This window comes from Ursus arctos, unplaced genomic scaffold (genome assembly GCF_023065955.2).
Source record: "Ursus arctos isolate Adak ecotype North America unplaced genomic scaffold, UrsArc2.0 scaffold_20, whole genome shotgun sequence".
Classification (NCBI taxonomy): Eukaryota; Metazoa; Chordata; class Mammalia; order Carnivora; family Ursidae; genus Ursus; species Ursus arctos.
This window is the reverse complement of record NW_026622875.1, coordinates 7,144,318-7,162,406: the sequence shown is the minus strand read 5'-3', so window position 1 is coordinate 7,162,406 and position 18,089 is coordinate 7,144,318. Positions and strand designations below refer to the sequence as shown.

Genomic DNA, 18,089 nt, shown 5'->3' with positions numbered 1-18,089 from the left:
ATTACACATATAACCAAAATTGAATTTAAATGGAATTTCTATTATCCTTGTCCTTCTACCAGGGAGAATAAAGTGTAAATGAAGTAAAAGTCTTTAGAGTTACTGGTGGTTTGTTTTTATTATCTAATTTAATAGATTCTTGCAATGATACAGAGTGGCATAAAAGTTTTAATATTTCATGACTTTAAATGCAGTCTAAGTGTGTATTAAAGCTTGTAAATGGAAACAGATGTCTATGTAATTGGATATAGCACTTCACAGTACTATTATATAAGTTTTATATTTTAAGAAAGTGTCAATATTGATGGTGAAGAAAAATAAAACTTTGAAGAAAAATAGTTATGTATGTGGTGTGTGTTTTTTTAATTCCCCTTTTAAGCCAGGTTTTATACTTCTAAAGAATATGTTGATTTTGCATAGGAAAAATATATGCAGCAAAAAAACTGGAGAGCATGTTTATTTTTTGAATCACGGTTTACATTGCTGTTATCATTATAATAAAGGCTCATCCAAAGTTTAATGCTGGCACAGTTTGGTTCTTTTTCTTTTGACGAGGCAATACTTTTTTAACTTAATATTTCATCAACTATAATGCTATTAGAGACTTATTTTCACTTAGTTCACTCATCAGGCAGTGAGCTGGCAATAAAGGAGAATCGCTCCTTTGAGACATTAATGCTTTGGAATAAATGATGTGCTAGAACAGAAATTTAATTAATTTACAGAGTATATTGATAGTCCCTTGTTACTGGGCTGTATATTTTTAATCTTCTTTAACATCTGTAGTAAAGTGTTTGAAAACCCCTGCAGTTGAGCAACTAGTAGATAATTAAGTAATAAGGGAAGAGGTTTCTAGAGGGAAAAAGATTCTTTTTACCAAATGCTGTCATAACATGAATAAAGAACTGCTACTATGATATGCAATGAAAAAAAATAATATGCTACCTAATTTATACTGTTCCAAAGATATTACAAGCTTCTTACATTTAAAATGTGAATTGTAGCTTAAGAACTTTCGCCCAAAGTTTAAAATAGATTGCACTGACAAAATCAGATGACTTTTAATGACTATCAGTTATTCCCAATTCATATACCATCATATAAACTTTATATTGCTTGAATTCATTTTCTTTTTTGTACAGAGATTATCTTGAACTAAGCCTCAAAGATTCTAAATAGACATTTTAAATATTCTGAATAAATGTAAAAGGTATATTACAGATTTTCAGCCATTCTGTTTTTTTCTTCTATGTCACAAAAACTATGCAATGAACTTCTTTTCCCTTTCCCCAATATTTACAATGTTTTATGATATAGACATAAAATAAGTACAGAAATTCCATTGTTTTTGTTTCAGCAAAAGCTGATGAAGCGTTGAAAGCAAAAGAAAGAAATGAAGAAGAAGCAAAGAGAAGAAAGGAGGAAGGTAAAGGCCTGTGTCATTTTGTTTCAAAGTAGTCATTCTATTGGGGAATCACTGGCATGATCGTCTTCATTCCTGGGTAAACCATAGATTCTAATCAAATGCCTTGGGGGATACCTCATGCTACTTCATGAACCTCAACTCTGACATAATATCACACTATATTCAGTGTCTTGGATATTAATTACTGTTTGCTAGCATAAGATTAGTTTATAAGCATCCTAGTATATATTTTGAGGAAACTGGGAAGATGTAAAATTATGAAGTAGAGCTGGTGCTGGTTTGTTTCCTTCTGACTTTTAACTATAAAGTTAACAGATTATCAAAATCAGTCATAGAAATGGATTGAATTTATGTGTACATTTTGAAATATTTTAGCAGTAATGAAGAAAAGTACCCTTGTCAACAACACTTTAAAAAGCTGTTAAAAGGGAACAATAAAATATGAAATGTCGGAAATTATCGTAATTCAAATTAAGAAATTCATGTCAGAATTTTTATAGATTAAATATTTTCTGGTAATAACATTGAAGCCACCACCCAAAAATATTACACAAAGAAGTCTAATACATTTCTATCTCCCCTAACAAAGTTTTATTTCTCCTTTAGTTTGTTATGATTTATGTGAGTGAATATTTTACATTTTTCATTCACAGAGGCCTTAGATGTACTGTTGTAAATACAGTGCTTAAAGCAAGATCCAGGCAAATCTTTCTCAGTGAGTTAAGTTGATGATCCACTTGGACTGACAATCATGTCACTTTACTGGCTAATTAGCAGGGTAACTATTTCCTCTGTGAGCTTTCAAGAAACTGAAGCCTGATAATGTGTTCCAAAAATATTGGCTTTGAGTGCTATTGTCTAAATCTGAAAACTGTGATTTTTATCTTAGTACATATCATTTACTGTGACAACAAGGAAAAAAAATTATTGCACTCAACTTACAGTGGAGGCTTGAGATCCTGTCAAATCTAAAACGTTTGTGTGTGATAGCTTGGAATGCTTAAAAGCAGTATTCAGTTGGGGCCAGGGTCCCAAACAAGTAACCAACAACAACAAAAACTAGATTTAGGTGGCAGAACCTTACAAATAAGTAGATTCAAACTAAATTTGGACTAATTTATACATAAAATGGATAGTGTTCTTACCCAGTTTGACCCCCATAAGTCCTGACTTTATGCTTTTGTCCTAGATCAACTAATTTTATGCATAGTAGGAAAACAAGTGAACTCCCATGGCAAGAATTCTCAGTAGAATTCTCTTCCTCCGGCCTTCTGAAGTGCACATTTTGGCATTGTTAGTGGAAACAATCTATCTGATTTCGGTGATTTTTACGGTCACTCACAGAAAAATAGATACAGTACTAGATGCAAAGTAGCCTAAGCAAATTATAATATTTTAGTACTGCAATGTTATGTGGTATTCTGATCAATGTAACTAATTAATAACGTAATAGCCCTTATAAAACACTGTGGTACTGTAAATTACAACCAACAGAGTGAATGTATGTTGTAATAGTTATTAGTCTAATCCTATTAATTCAAATCTTAATTGGAGTCATGAGCAGTTGAAAAAGGATGACACTGATGGGGTAACCACAGATATTGAAATTGCTAAGTGCTTTATTATTGTGAAAAATATATAATATGAATGATTGTCCTAATAAGACAAACTTTTTAAATACTGTGGAACCCCTCATTTACATAGTGATAATTGATATTTATAATAATCTCTTTTTTTTCCATTAAATCACTTCTAAACATTTTAAAAGATACTAAAAATTTCTTAAGTAACTTTAACATTATATTGCAATTCTTTTGAAAGTATTTCTTTCCTTTAAACATTCAGGAAGTCAAACTGACCTTGCACTTAGTCTGTGATATACAGTAACCTTTTTCATTTCAGTACCTGAGAAGTGTTTGAAAAGCACATCCCTCTAATTATAGCTGTTGTAATTAGCATCTTTATAAGTCTGTCATCCTGACAAGAGTATAAACTCTAGGACTGTGAAGGATTTAGTATCCAGGATGCTTAGCACATAATAAATACTCAGTTTCATAATTATGGAATGAATGAATGAATGAATGAATGAATGACCAGTTTCCCCTTCGCTCTCTTAAATCCACGCTTAAATTAGTTATCTTAAGTTTACAGTTGATTTTAAATAACCTCACTGAAAGTGTAACCGAACTTTGTTATGTCTCTTTTCTAAGATAAGACCTCATCCATTAGGCTATTTCACTAAAGAATTACAGCAATTCAAAAAGAAAACAAGGAATTTCAAAATACTATCAATATTTGCTAGTGGATTTATCAAGTCTTTACCTAAGCTCACTGAATTTTGTGTGTATCCAAAAGTCATAGGAGTATTATTACCATAAATGTTGAAGAAAAATTCTACTAGGAAAAGAACGTATATGACACTGATTTCATTCCTGTTGTTTGCTTCCAAAATTTTTTTCTTATATGTTGTCTAAATACTTGAGTGCTATCAAATTAACTGAAAATGATTAATGTATAAGCTGCATTTATTTTATATCATATAATTAGTCTAGCTACAAACTGAAACCTGAGATACATCTGTATGTGTATGTGTATATATTTCTGCATCGGAAAGAGTAATAATCCTGTATTTCCAATCTATAAGCCCCTAGTAATTCATTCTATCACATCATTTATACGGTTCATCTCTTAATTTCTCAGCATGCTGATATTCAGCACAGGGTTGAAAGCATTGTTAAAATGTAGATAAATGTTATCTGCCCAGCTCCTTTTATCCATTCTCTGTTATCTCAAAAAAGCTATTGCATTAGCATAGCAAGATCTGTGCCTTGCAAATACACTCTGACTATTATGCAGTCCTTTCCTTTGAGTATTCTTAAATAGGTATCATAATTATGTTTGCAAGTATCATAGCCAAGATAAAGTCAGACTACTCACCAAAACTTGTCTGGAGTAACTACTTTGCCTTCTACCCTTGACACAATGGGAGCCCAGAGTGCTTTTCATGGTCTTTACACAGCTCTGTTGAGTTTCCACTTATGAATATCACTAGTACATTGGTATGGATCCTCTTTCTTGAACCATTTATTCTCTAACTTTCCATTTAAGTTGAATTATATAAAGGTTACATTATTTAGTAAAAGTCAACTGAATATTTAAAGTTCAGGTTTTATAGTTTCCTTCTTTAAAAATAAGTACTTTTCCCCTAATTCTAGATTACATTTTAGGAAAAATGAATAGTATTAAATCTATCAGTTCTGTTTTCTTCCTTATTCTTTGACATAATAAATGCTTGACTTCAGCTTCTGTTTTGCTTTGTATGTATTTGAAAATGTTCTGACTGTATGTAATTAGAAGTCATTTCAACTTTTATCCTTTTGGGGTTTTGTTGGTTTTTTTTTTTTATTGTTACATGCTTTAGCAAAACTGCTTAGGTTTTCTGTATTTTATTTTTATATTTAATATAGTATTTATTTAAGGGTTTTAATTGTGTTTTAAATCCATTTGTAAGCATAACAGTCTTGTGTTGTATTTTGACTTCTCTCTAATCTGAATTTCTTATTTGTGCCATAAGTATAGCAGCTTTTGAATTCTTTTTCCCCTTGTGTTTATTCAAAATAGCCCTACCCATCTGTTAGTTTTCTACTTCAAATATTTTTTTTCCAAAAATGTTAGGCAACCCAGTCTAAATTATTTATGGAAATGGTGGACAGTGATAATATGAACACAATATGAGGTAGTCAAGTGTCCAACTCTTGGTTTCAGCTCAGGTCATGATCTCAGGGTCCTGGGATCGAGCACCACATTGGGCTCCATGCTCAGCGTGGAGTCTGTTTGACATTCTCTCTCTCTCTCTCTCTCTCTCTCTCTCTCTTTCTGCCCCTCCCACTCATGCTGTCCCTCTCTTTAAAAGAGATAAATAAAATATTTAAAATAAACAAACAAATAAATAAATAAAAGCCTTCATCCTTAATTGGCTACCCATTATAATATGCAGTATTATTTCCTTCTTAGATTTAAACATTTGAAACCATCCCCCCCTTTGTCTTACTTTATTAGGTAGTTCCATTCCAAGATTTAAAATATCCTTTTTAAGGAAATTTGTGTTCCCATGTATCAGATTTAATAATTCTACATCTTTCGTAGTGTAGTATTTTGTAAAATATCTGTACAGTCTTTTAACACATTAGCTCTGATGTTAGAAAGCTGTTTTATTTTTAAAATTTAATCTGCTTAGCTTGAATGCATTGCTTTATTCCTTATTTATTTAGTCAAAAATCACTCAAGAACAAATACCCAGTTATTTAGCCTAGCCATCTGTCCGATTTCCCTCAGCAGTGATTTGTCCTTTATAGTCCCCTTGATTCTGTGTCTGCAAGATCTTGATTTTAAACATTTTAATCTTTCTTTTGTATAGTGTTGTCTGTCATATTACACAACATCAGCTGTTTATTCCTTAGTTTTAACGTTTCCAGTAAATGTGTGCTAATTCATGTTCAACTTTTTTTTTATTATTATTATATTTATTTACTTGAGACAGAGAGAGAGCACAAGCAGGAAGAAGGGTCAGAGGGAGGAGAAGCAGACTCCTCACTGAGCAGGAAGCCTGATGTGGGGCTCGATCCCAGGACCCTGAGTCATGACCCGAGCTGAATGCAGCTGCTTAACTGACTGAGCCACCCAGGCGCCCCATAACTAGATTTTTAACAAAGAAAAGGATGCCTCATTTTCCTAAAACTCACTAATACTATTTTTGCTTCATATGCATTCAACTGTGCTCTGTGTGGTCTTAGAAGCTGGTTTAGATAACATTTTATTTATTTTCAGTGAGGTTTTCATGTATATGGAATGCAGGTACTCTGATCTCTATTTAACCATTATTGGGCCTCCAGTGACCGACTGTCATGTATTTCCTTACTAATTTAAATATTGTCTGTGCTCTACACACACAAATTTCAATACCCAACTAAAGTCTACAGCTTTCTTTTCAATCAGATATTTCATTATAAATTAAACATTAGATACCTGACATACATATTGAATGCCCACAGGTGTACAATCCTGTGAATAACCAAGGGAAGTCATTGCAATATAAGGAGTCAACTGTACCCAGTGGAAATAGCCCTAGCTTATTCTAGCTGAAGTAAGAGAATGAGATTCAGAGTGCCAGCTCTACCATTTACTGGCTCTGTGACTGAATAAGTCCCTTAACTTCACTGTGACTCTAAAGTGAGGAAGATGATAAAATCTGCCGAGAATTGTGACAAATAGAAATGGCATACAGGGACACCTGGGTGGCTCAGTCAGTTAAGCAGCTGCCTTTGACTTGGGTCATGATCCCAGGGTTCTGGGATCGAGTCCCGCATCAGGCTCTTTGCTCTGCAGGGAGTCTGCTTTCCCTCTGCCTGATCTGCCTGCCACTCCCCCTGCTTGTGTCTCTCTCTCTCTCTCTCTGACAAATAAAATCTTGAAAGAAAGAAAGAAAGAAAGAAAGAAAGAAAGAAAGAAAGAAAGAAAGAGGAAGAAATGGCATACAGAATTTAAAAATCACTTTATACTACATAGTACTGTATAAATGTAAAATATTTTTTACTCAGAATTGCAACACAAAAGAGCATAATGATCATCTTCGTATCATTCATCTTTTTTTTTAAGATTTATTTATTTGAGAGAGAGAGAGTGCACGTGTTTGCTCGCATGAGTGAGGGGAGGAGCAGAGGGAGAGAATCTTCAAGTAGGCTCCCTGCTGAGCGCAGAGCGCATTGTGGGGCCCAGTCTTACGACCCATGAGATCGTGACCTGAACCAAAACCAAGGGTCAGATGCTCAACCAACTGAGCCACCCAGGCACCCCATTCATTCTTTTTCTAACTTTTATCAATTCAAAAAGTAATGCTGACCATCCAGCACATGCTGGGTACTGTTCTAAGCCATATGAATAGAGCAGGAAAAGAAAATCAAGGCTCCTATACACAAAGAGCTTGTATTTCTCGAGGGAGGTGTCAGAAGATAAACATGAAAACAAGTAATAAAATACAGTAAAATCAAATAGGGATTAGTGTTTTTTTATGCTCTGTATGATAAGAGGTCCCTTAAGCCCAATTTCCCCCTCTGTTAGTATACAAGAATGATGATAATAAGTCAACTATCATCTAAGAATGTAGTTGTGATATAGTGGATATGAAACCATTTTATAGACTTCACAAAATGTTGTGGCTATTTTATTATAAAAAAGTACTTTAGAGGGGCGCCTGGGTGGCACAGTCGTTAAGCGTCTGCCTTCGGCTCAGGGCGTGATCCCGGGGTTCTGGGATCGAGCCCCACATCAGGCTCCTCCGCTAGGAGCCTGCTTCTTCCTCTCCCACTCCCCCTGCTGTGTTCCCTCTCTCGCTGGCTGTTTCTGTCAAATAAATAAATAAAATCTTTAAAAAAAAAAAAAAAAGTATTTTAGAATGCCTCAGTGATTCACAGTAAAAAAGGGAGATCAGAGTTGAAAATATAAAATCACTTATTGAAACTTATGGGATGAAGATAATATGGTGGTACTAGCTTATTTGAACTCACCCTCCTTCTGAGAACAGATTTTTAAAAGCTGGTCAAAATATTAAGGCATATGTTTGAAGGCATCGGAGAGTTATTCAGGCAGTGGAGAAGTATGGGTCCCAGTTCCAGGAAAAAATGGTGAGCTCAACATTTGGAGCCAGTTTTTCCCTAGAGATGATTCTAGTAGTAGCATCTGTCTGCCAATTCTTAAAGAGGTCACTGAAGGACTAAGAATCTGGGCAGAGCTTTTGAGAGACTCATGGAGCTATGGGGATAAAATCTAGAATTCAGGGCCAATCAAGGAAAGAAGACTCTGATAAAACAGCAGGCTTTAGGTTGAGATCTTAACAGATTATTCCCTAAAAGTAAGGATGAGCCAGAAATAGGCACCTCTACAGAACAAAGCCTGGATTTGAATCATCTTGATTCCTGATTGAATTAAGATAATTCAGGATTGCTGGTGCATCTAGCCAATTACCAAAGCAGATATAAATCCTTTCTGGAAGAAGGTAGAATTATCCCAAATTATCTTTACAGTTGTTTCTATATGATATCCATTTAAAATAGCCAGGCATATGACAAAACAAGATAAGTTGAAGAACCATGAGAAAGAAGAGGACAAGAGAAACAACAGTCAGTAGGAACAGATTCACGGAGGATCAAGACAATGGAGTTGTGAGATGCAGATTTTAACATTACTCGGCTTAATTTTTTCATGAAAATAAAAGATGATACTGATAATTTCAAGTCATAATTAGAAACTCTTAAAAATTTAAAAGAAGGTATTGAACTAAAAAGTTCATTAACTGAAATCAGGAACTTAATGAAGGCTTACGGTCCAACTCTGCAGAGCAGAAAAAAGAAAACTGAAAGATTAGAAGAAAGCATCTTGAATGAAGCAGTGAAAAACAACAGGATGGAAAGTACAGGTAAAAGACCTAAGGAATAGGATAAAAAGATTCACAGTGTCTATATTTGCAGTCCCAGAAAAAGAAAGATTTTAGGATAAGCAGTATTTGAGAGGAAATGGCTGAGAATTTTCCAAAACTGTCAAAAGACATCAAGCTGCAAACTAATGAAATGCTACAAACTCCAAACTATATACATACAATGGAACTTCACTGAGGCATATTACATTAAAAGTTATAAAAGCCAAAGACAAAACATCTTAAAACAGCAGAGAGAAATAGGTTATATTCAAAGTAGCAAATATCAGACTGGAGCTAATTTCTGAACAGAAACATTTAGGAAGGCATACTTAAGCCAATACCTGGTAGAATGACACCTTTAAATTCATGAAAGAAAATAACTGCAAATTTACAATTCTAAACCCAGCAAAAATATCCTTCAAGAATGAAGGTGTAATGTCAAATCACTATGTTGTATACCTGAAACTAATGTAACTTGTACGTCGACAGTATTTCAAGAAAACTTAAATAGATATTTTTGTCTTTATTTTTAAAAAAAGGAATGGGGGTGCAGTAAATATAGTCAAAAACTGAGTGAAATTGTCACGAGCAGACCCTTCACTAAAAGAAATATTAATGAAACAAATGAAAGCTAGCTGTCATTCCACTTGCTAGAGACACGGAAAATGTAAACATTGTGTTGGTTATTGTGGCTATTTGCCAGTAGAGATATGTGAAATAATAAATGGTGTTAGGGGAATATGGTATAAAGTAAGCATTATACATTATTCATAGGTATGAAAAGAAGCATATATTTCCATACCCTAAGTATTTTGAATCACAGACTTTCTGATCATGGAAGGATTTCCTTCTTTCTCTGAATGATATGCTGTTAATATTCCATTGTGTGTATGTGTATGTACACCGCATCTTTATCCATTCATCTGTTGATGGGTACTTTGGTTGTTTCCCATATGTTGGCTATGGAAATAATGCTGCAATGAACAAGGGAGGGAGATATCTTTTTGAATTAGTTTTTGTTTTCTTCAGATAAATGCCCAGAAGTGGAATTTCTGGATCATATGGTAATTCTATTTTTAAATTTTTAAAGAACCTTTGTACTGTTTTCCATAGTGGTTGTACCAATTTACATTCCCACCAACAGTGCACGAGGGTTCCCTTTTCTCCATAACCTCATCAACATTTGTTATCTCTTGCCTTTTTGATGATAGCCATTCTAATAGGTGTGAAGTGATATTTCACTGTGGTTTTGATTTGCATTTCCCTAATGATTAGTGATGTTAAGCATCTTAACATGTACCTGTTGGCCATTTAGATGTTGTCTTTGGAAAAATGTCCGTTGAGTTCCTCTGCCCATTTTTAAATCAGATTGTTTTCCTTTTATTTGAGTTGTATGAATTCTTTATTTATATATTTTGGACGTTAACCACTTATCCAATATGTAGTTTGCAAATACTTCCTCTCATTCTGTAGGTTGCCTTTTCATTTTGTTGATTTATGCTGTGCAGAAGCTTTTGAGTTTTATGTAGTCCCACTTGTTGATTTTAGCTTTTATTTATACTTTGGATGTCATATCCAAGAATCATTGCCAAGACCATATATATTTGTCGTATATATTTATGATTGTTATATCTTCTTGATGAATTGACCTATTTACCATTATATCATGACCTTTCTTGTTTCTTTTTACCATTTTTGGCTTAACGTCTATTTTGTCTTAAGTACAGCTACTCCTGCTTTCTTTTGGTTTACACTTGCTTGAAATATCTTTTTCTATCCCTTCACTTTGAGCCTGTATGTGTCCTTAAATCTGAAGTGAATCTCTTGTAGATACTATGTAGTTGGGTCATTGTTTTTTTTTTAATCCGTCCAGCCACTCTGTGCTTTTTGATTGGTGAATTCAATACATGTACATTTAGACTAATCACAGATTTCCCCTGTTATCTGAAAGTAGAGCGTTCCAGTGAAATATTTTAAGCCAAAATGGTGTAAAGCAAAGCAGTTATCATTAATGTATATGCAAAATTTTTTGAGCATCCCCAGACTTAAAAACTAACCTCTTTTCTGATACTTCAGGACACATCTTGCCAATATATGCAAAGTCAGTTGAAATAAAGCACAGATGCTCACAGGCATAGTCCAAGCTATGACTCTAGGTGCTGAAATGCTGAGTGTAGTTCCTGGGAAGGATCTTGGCAGTGCCATTCTTGGGGTACATGCTGCCTCTACCGTAGCTCACTGTAAAACAAACACAGAGTGCTATTTTTACTTTTTGCCTTTTTTCGTAAAAGCGAAAATCCTCTTTGGATTGCTTTTGGTTAACAAAAATAGGTGCTAACGTAGGTCTTTTGTAAAAGTGAAGTGACATAATGTGAACTTGAGTTTTCAAACAGCAAGGGATACCTAGATTGGTATGTACTAATGCCATTGTATTAGTTGCTTTCTGGCTGTTTTATAGTTGCATTGTTTCTTTTTCCTCTGTGATTTTCCATAGTGGTTTACTCTGTTTCTCCTTTCTTTATCTTTTGTGAATCTACCCTAGGTTTTTGCTTTGTGGTTTCCATGAGGCTTACACAAAATATCTTATAGATAAGATAGTCTGTTTTAAGCTGATAGCAACTTAACTTGGATCACATACAAAAGCTCAAACCTTTTAATTCTCCCTTTTATATTTTTGATTATCACTTTTACTTCCCCCTTTTATATTTTTGATGTCACAATTTCATTAAAAAAAAAGATCGATTGATCAATTGATTTGAAAGAGAGAGAGTGCGCGAGAGGCAGGGAGGGGCAGAGGGAGAGAGAGAATCTCAAGCAGACTCCCTGTTGAGCACAGAGGCCAACAAGGGCTTGATCTCATGACCCTGAGACCATGACCAGCTGAAATCAAGAGTGGGATACTTAACCAACTGAGCCACCAGGCACCCCACGGTTGAGCTCCTTTTATATTGTGTGTTTGATAACAAACTGTAGTAACTATTTTTAATACTCTTTTCCTTTAACCTTTATACTTTAGTTAAGTGATTAAAACACCATTCTTTTTCAGAATTAGAGCTTCCTAAATCTGTGTATTTATCTTTACCAGTGTGGCGTATACTTTCATATCTTTTCATGTCACTAATTAACATTTTTTTTTTGTTTGAGGAAGTTTCCACATTTCTTGCAAGGCAGATCTAGCGGTGATGAACTCCCTAAGCTTTTATTTGTTTGGGCAAGTCTTTATTTCTCCTTCACATCTGAAGTATAACTTTGATGTATAGAATATTCTTGGCTGGCCTTTTTTTTTTTTCTTTCAACACTTTGAATATGTCATTCCACTCTCTCCTAGCCTACAGGGTTTCTGCTAAGAAATCCACTGATAGCCTGATGGGAGTTCCTTTGTAGGTTACAATCGTTTTTCTCTGGTTGTGTTTAGAATTCTCTATCTTTGATTTTTGATGGTTTCATTGTAATGTGTCTTTGAGATAATAGGCTGATCTATTAGCTTCATGAATATGAATACACAAGTCTCTCCCAGGTTTGGGAAGTTCTCAACTATTGCTCCTTTATATATTTTTTTAAGATTTTATTTATTTATTTATTTATTTGAGAGAGAAAGGAGAGAGAGAGAGAGAGAGCATGATCATGGGAAGGGACAGAGGGAAGGGGAGAAACAGACTCCCCGCAGAGCAGGGAGCCCGATATGGGGCTCATTCCGGGACTGCGGGATCATGACCCAAGGCAAAGGCAGACACTCAGCTGACTGAGCCACTCAGGTGCCCCATCAGCTATTGCTTCTTTAAATAAACTTTCTGGCTTCTCCCTCTCTTCTTCTTCTGGAATGCCAGTTATTGTAATATATGTACATTTGATAGGGTCTCATTGATCATGTGGGCTTTCTTCACTCTTTTTTATTTTGTTCTTTGTTCCTCTGTTTGAGTTATTTCAAAGTGCCTAAGCTGTCACTCACTTAATTTATCTTCCAGTTGGTCTGTTCTGATATAGATGCTCTCTGTTGCATTTCCTTCATGTCATTCATTGAATTCTTCAGCTCCAGAATTTGTTTGGTTCTCTTTTGTGATTTCTGTCTCTTTCTTAAATTTTTCGTTTTGCTCATGTGATGTTGTCCTGGATTCATTGAATTATCTTTCTCTGTTTTTTGTAGCTTGTTGAGTTTGCTCAGAACAACTATTTTGAATTGATCAGCTAGATCACAACATTCCATCCCGTTGAATTCAGTTATTCGAGGATTATTGGTATCTTTAGGTGATAACATGTTTCATTTGTTTTTCATGTTCCTTGTAGTTTCATGCTACTACTTTGCATTTGAAGTAGCAGGTACCTCCTCAAATCTTCACTATATGCCTTTAGGTGGGAAATTTGTTGGTCCTGATATATCTGGGATTTTCTCTGACCTTGCATGAATACACCTGTTCCACACTTCTTGCTCTCTCTTGTGGCCAAATTCGTAAGCTTTTATGCCTTCTCTGGTTCTTACAACTCACCATGCTGGCTGCTGGAATCTTGATTTTTAAAAGGTGGCTCGTTTTTGTGGTTTCTCCCTTGCCCACAGACCCTGGTCTATTTTTCTGAGTGTATTCTGTTTATCATTTACTGAAGTTCACTTTTGCTGCCACACTCAGAAGCATGCACAAGAGCCAGCTGCTGAGTTGGGGAGTGGAAGTGTGGGGTTAGCACTTGTAGCACTGGGGGTGCCCATGGCCCTGGTGGGGGTATCCTCAAGTGAGGTACTCCCCAGAGGCTCATGAGCAGACTTCCTGCTGAAGTCCTGAGTGTGGTCATCCAGAGCTGCATCCATTTTGATTCCCCTTGATGTTTTTGTCCTGATTTCCCTCCATCCCTCCCTGCAAATCATGGAGTCCCCACCTCAATACCCCAGGTTCTGCTAAAGAGAAACAAGTTTCTCTAGCAGCATCCCACATAGATGGAGGAGCAGAGCACTCACTCCCTGTTCTCCTTTTTCTCCACAAGAAAGGTCCCTGCCGCTGGTTCAGCTCCATACAGCATTGCCTTGGGGGACCAGCAGTGGCAAAGTTATTCTTTTGTCTCCGGTGCATCCAAACTCATTTGTTTTTGTTTTTATTTTGGCCATCGGCATGCTGGATTCTTCTTTTGGGAAAGCTGGACTTCTACTCTGTCTCGTCCATGTGTTTCTGCTCAACTCAGCCCTCTCCATAGTTTCCTCAACCATGGCTAAGAGGGTTTGGGGTAGGTTTGCCAGCTCCTGTTGGTTTTGCAGTCCATACTAAGGTCTGTCTACTTACTACCACATGCACAAGTGGGGAAGACTCCTTCCAAGCCCCTTGGCATATGGTGCTGGATCCTACAACTCTCATAAGGTGCTCTTGTGCATGGATGGGTACCAAATTACTTGTTTAAAAAGAGGGATAAAAAGGAGTGACATCTTATACCTCTGATGTCACTTCTTGGCCTAACAGTAAAATTTAATCTGAAGGGTGAATAGTTGGTAACATTTTCAGTGAAAGTCATTTTGATGAGGTTTTTCTCTAAATAATGAGAAAAATCCCCGGAAGTATGTAGATCAAAATTATTACTTGCTAAATTGCAACTTTCTTTTTTATTTTAAAAGTTTCTGCAAATACCTTTTGTGTGTCAGTTTCATTATATGAGGAGGAGTAATACCACAAAAAATAAGTGACTTTATCCACCTGCTTATTCTGACAGTTATTATCCAACAGGTTCAGCTTCTTCTTAAGGCCAGTTCTTGATCGTGATAGTGACATGTCATCTACACAAAAGATGTTTATCTGTTTACTAAGCCATCAAGACCTGCAACCAATTGATCTAAAAACTGTATTTTGTTTTATAAGTATTAGTTTGAAAGAAAGCTGGGAATTACAATTTTATAATATTTACATTCAAAAATCAGTCTTTCAAAACTCTATACCTTCGTCTTCTGATTTTAGAAGTGCCACTACGAGAGCGACTTTAAGGGAAACTGTGCTGCCAAAATGATTGCTCTGGTGATATGTGATTTCTGCTGTGGTATCAGAAGCTGAAGATGAATCAGTTAATACCATGCATTGTCTTACACTACACTTCACCATCTTCTCAGAGAAATGAAACAGTGTGGCAAAGATCAATAGAACGGTTATAACTGAAGCCTGCTTTTACGCTGTGTTTAAAAGATCTATTCTTGTTTATCAGGAAGAAAACTGATATTGAGTTGTATAAGCTAGCAACATTATCTACCTGTCAAGTTATCTTACATTTAATTTTTAGCAGAAATAAGGAGATACATCTATTTGCTAAAGATCAAACACAGGCCCGTGTTCACATCAGGAGGACAAATTAGCAAGTACATGAATCAGGTTCTATTTATGTAAGATGATGATGGCTTAGCCTCAGTAAAAACACTCTGCCTTAATCATAGTATCAGTATCTGGAAATAGTAATTACCTGTTAACTGAGAACAGATGAAATTCAAATAATTTTTGCAGTTCATAATTGTTAACTTTAGTAAGGCTCAAGTCTTATTAATAACTTTAATGATGTCAGAATATGTTCACTATAACAAATTATTAGCTCTATAAAAGAAATATGATCAAAATCCAATTAGGTGTATAAATGTTTATCTCCTACAGCACACCTTATAATCTGCCTTTGGCCATAAGATGTACGGCTATAACATATTCAGAGATAAATATTTTAAGGATATTAAATTATTGATTATATGTTAATCAATATGTATTATAAATAATGAAGTCAGTCCTAGTTTCTAAATAGAATATTTTATCCTAAAAATATTTTATTTCCCAAAACATACTTTTAGGCTTACTGGCAGACTAACAAGCTTTAATCTTGCTCTTAGAGGTTCAGATGAGCATCCAAGAAGAATTCTAATACGAAAAAGTTTTACAGAAAATCAGCCTTATTTCTCTATGCTATTAGAAATATATTTATGTGACCATTTTTACTGTAATTGGCTTTTCTTGAAAGTATATGTAGAAGTTGGTTTTTTTTTTTTGGTATCACGTGGTGTTCTTTGTTCTTATTTTATGTTACTAACTGATGGCAGAAAATTAGAAGATTAATATAACTGATAAAGTTTTTTCTAAATTACAGCTGTTTAAATTTAATTTACTTGGTGTAAAATTAAGAAATAGAATGGAGAATATTGTTAAAATAGTTTATGTCAGACCTTATTATTTGTGCAAATTTCATATGATTAGATAACTAAACACTGTTTTAGAATAGAGAAAGCTGAATTTGCTTATCTAAAATCATAGTCTGCTCAATTCTGGACATTTCCACTTTATTATAAACTATCATTAATCCAAAATGATCCCCAGGACCCAATGAGCTCATTCCTGGTGTCAAGAAAAAAAGAATTATTTCCTGTTAAACTGAATATTATTGCATAGAGCAAGTGGGATTGAGGTAGACCTAAATTTAGATTATTTTAGAGGAGACCTGAAGTTCAAGAAACTGAAATATGAAGATCATAACCCTAGACTGGAAAACCAAGCAGAAGCTAAGGCAGAGGATTTGGGCAACATCACACTAGAGCCCAGGCTTAAAAGATATGAGGCCATGAAACGAGGCTACCTCACATGAGGATTGAAAATAACAGTCTTCTCTTTCCAAAACACTTGAAATAGCTTCATGGTGGAAAAATATCTCCTTTCTGCATCCTTTCAACTTCTCTCTGAGCATCATCTGTCCAGCATTTTTTATATATACAATACACATTAAGAAATAATAACCCAGTACATATGTGCGTATGTACATATAACATAACATGTACATATGTACATGAAAAAATTACAAAAAATACTTATCCACTCTCACTTTTTTTCCTGATTACATTGCATCTTCAAACAAAACAAAAGCCACTCATTAATGGATCATGATTCTCAATTTGAAAACATTGCTCTGGAATGGGTTTCCCTCAATTTCTCCCTTACTCAAGTCACTCTCATACCTTAAGTATAAAGCCTGAGAAAATGTTCTGCTTTTGCCTAGGATTTTAGTTAAACTGAAGGTACTAAATTACTGCACACATTATTGGAGTTTTTTTAAGGTAGAATTTTAAGGTAAATCACTATACCGTAGTAACATGAAATGAAGTTAAGCCATTCAGAATTAGAAGCAACTGTATTCCTGTAAATTGGCACCCCGTGTGAACTCAGTAAATAATTCTTAACTGAGTGTACATCATTTCCCTGTAAGTATCTGCGAACTTTTAGAGGACAGTATGTGTTCCTACTTAGGATATAATTAACTGGTAAGTTTCTAGTTAATGTAAAATTTACAGCTTGTAAGTTGAATATTATATGTAGGTGATATATTTCTTCACATCTTTAAGTTAGAGTTTATTAAGCTAGATCAGAAGGACCTTCCCCGTGAGCACTGTTTTCCAACACAAATCACTAACTGCCAACGGAACTCATGTTAATGGGAATTTGATAACTGAGCCAAATCTGACTTCATAATGATTTAGATTATAAACCTGAATCCAAGTTACAGCAGTGGCCTGAATTCATGTAAGAATGTGTTGGAAGCCAGTCTATATTCAGTTTTTTTCTGTGCATGAAAATCTTTCAATTTACGAATAAATTTAAAAATAACATTATCTCAGAAATGAAAATCCAGATTTGGAACAAGTGGACTTTTGAAAAGAAAGAAAATAAAAAAGATGGGGTTTTCTTCCTAGCCAGGTTGTTTAAAGTGAATGTCCTCTAAAGTAAAAATGGCATTCCAGTTTTATTATAGCGCCAGTGATACTGTAAGTCACATAGCTGTTAGGTTGGTAAAGCCAATATTTGAGTACAGTTCTAATGCCAGAGCCCAAGATCTAATCACTATAGTAAATGATCTTCCACTGTGCTGTCCTGTGATGGTATCTCTTTTGAAAGTGATTTTATCCTCTCCATTGCCTCCCCTCAAACTAGTTTACAGTCATATATCTTTTTTAGAGATGGGACGCATAAAGATAACAAGATTTAAATTGCCACATTTTAATCTAAATGTTTATTTTTTTATGGGGAATTGATATACTACTTAGGATCTGTTTTGAAAATTTGTTTCTTAAGACTTTGTATATTGCATTTTGTTTTGCCTAGAGTTATCCTTTTAAATATAATTACATTTTTAATAATAATATGAGCCTATTTTATAGAAAATGTGAACAAGATATAAAAAGTTTGTCTGGGAAACTCTTTGTCTCTC

General features: G+C 34.7%; 1 protein-coding gene across 1 annotated transcript in view; it reads left to right on the top strand.

Moving 5' to 3' along the window:
- The window catches only part of RSRC1 (arginine and serine rich coiled-coil 1), a 414,405-nt gene that overhangs the window by 332,162 nt on the left and 64,154 nt on the right, over positions 1 to 18,089 (top strand). Inside the window, exon 7 of the mRNA XM_057315931.1 lies at positions 1,358 to 1,426. Within this exon, the coding sequence (XP_057171914.1) occupies positions 1,358 to 1,426 (69 nt within the window). The remainder of the gene's footprint in view (positions 1 to 1,357; positions 1,427 to 18,089) is intronic.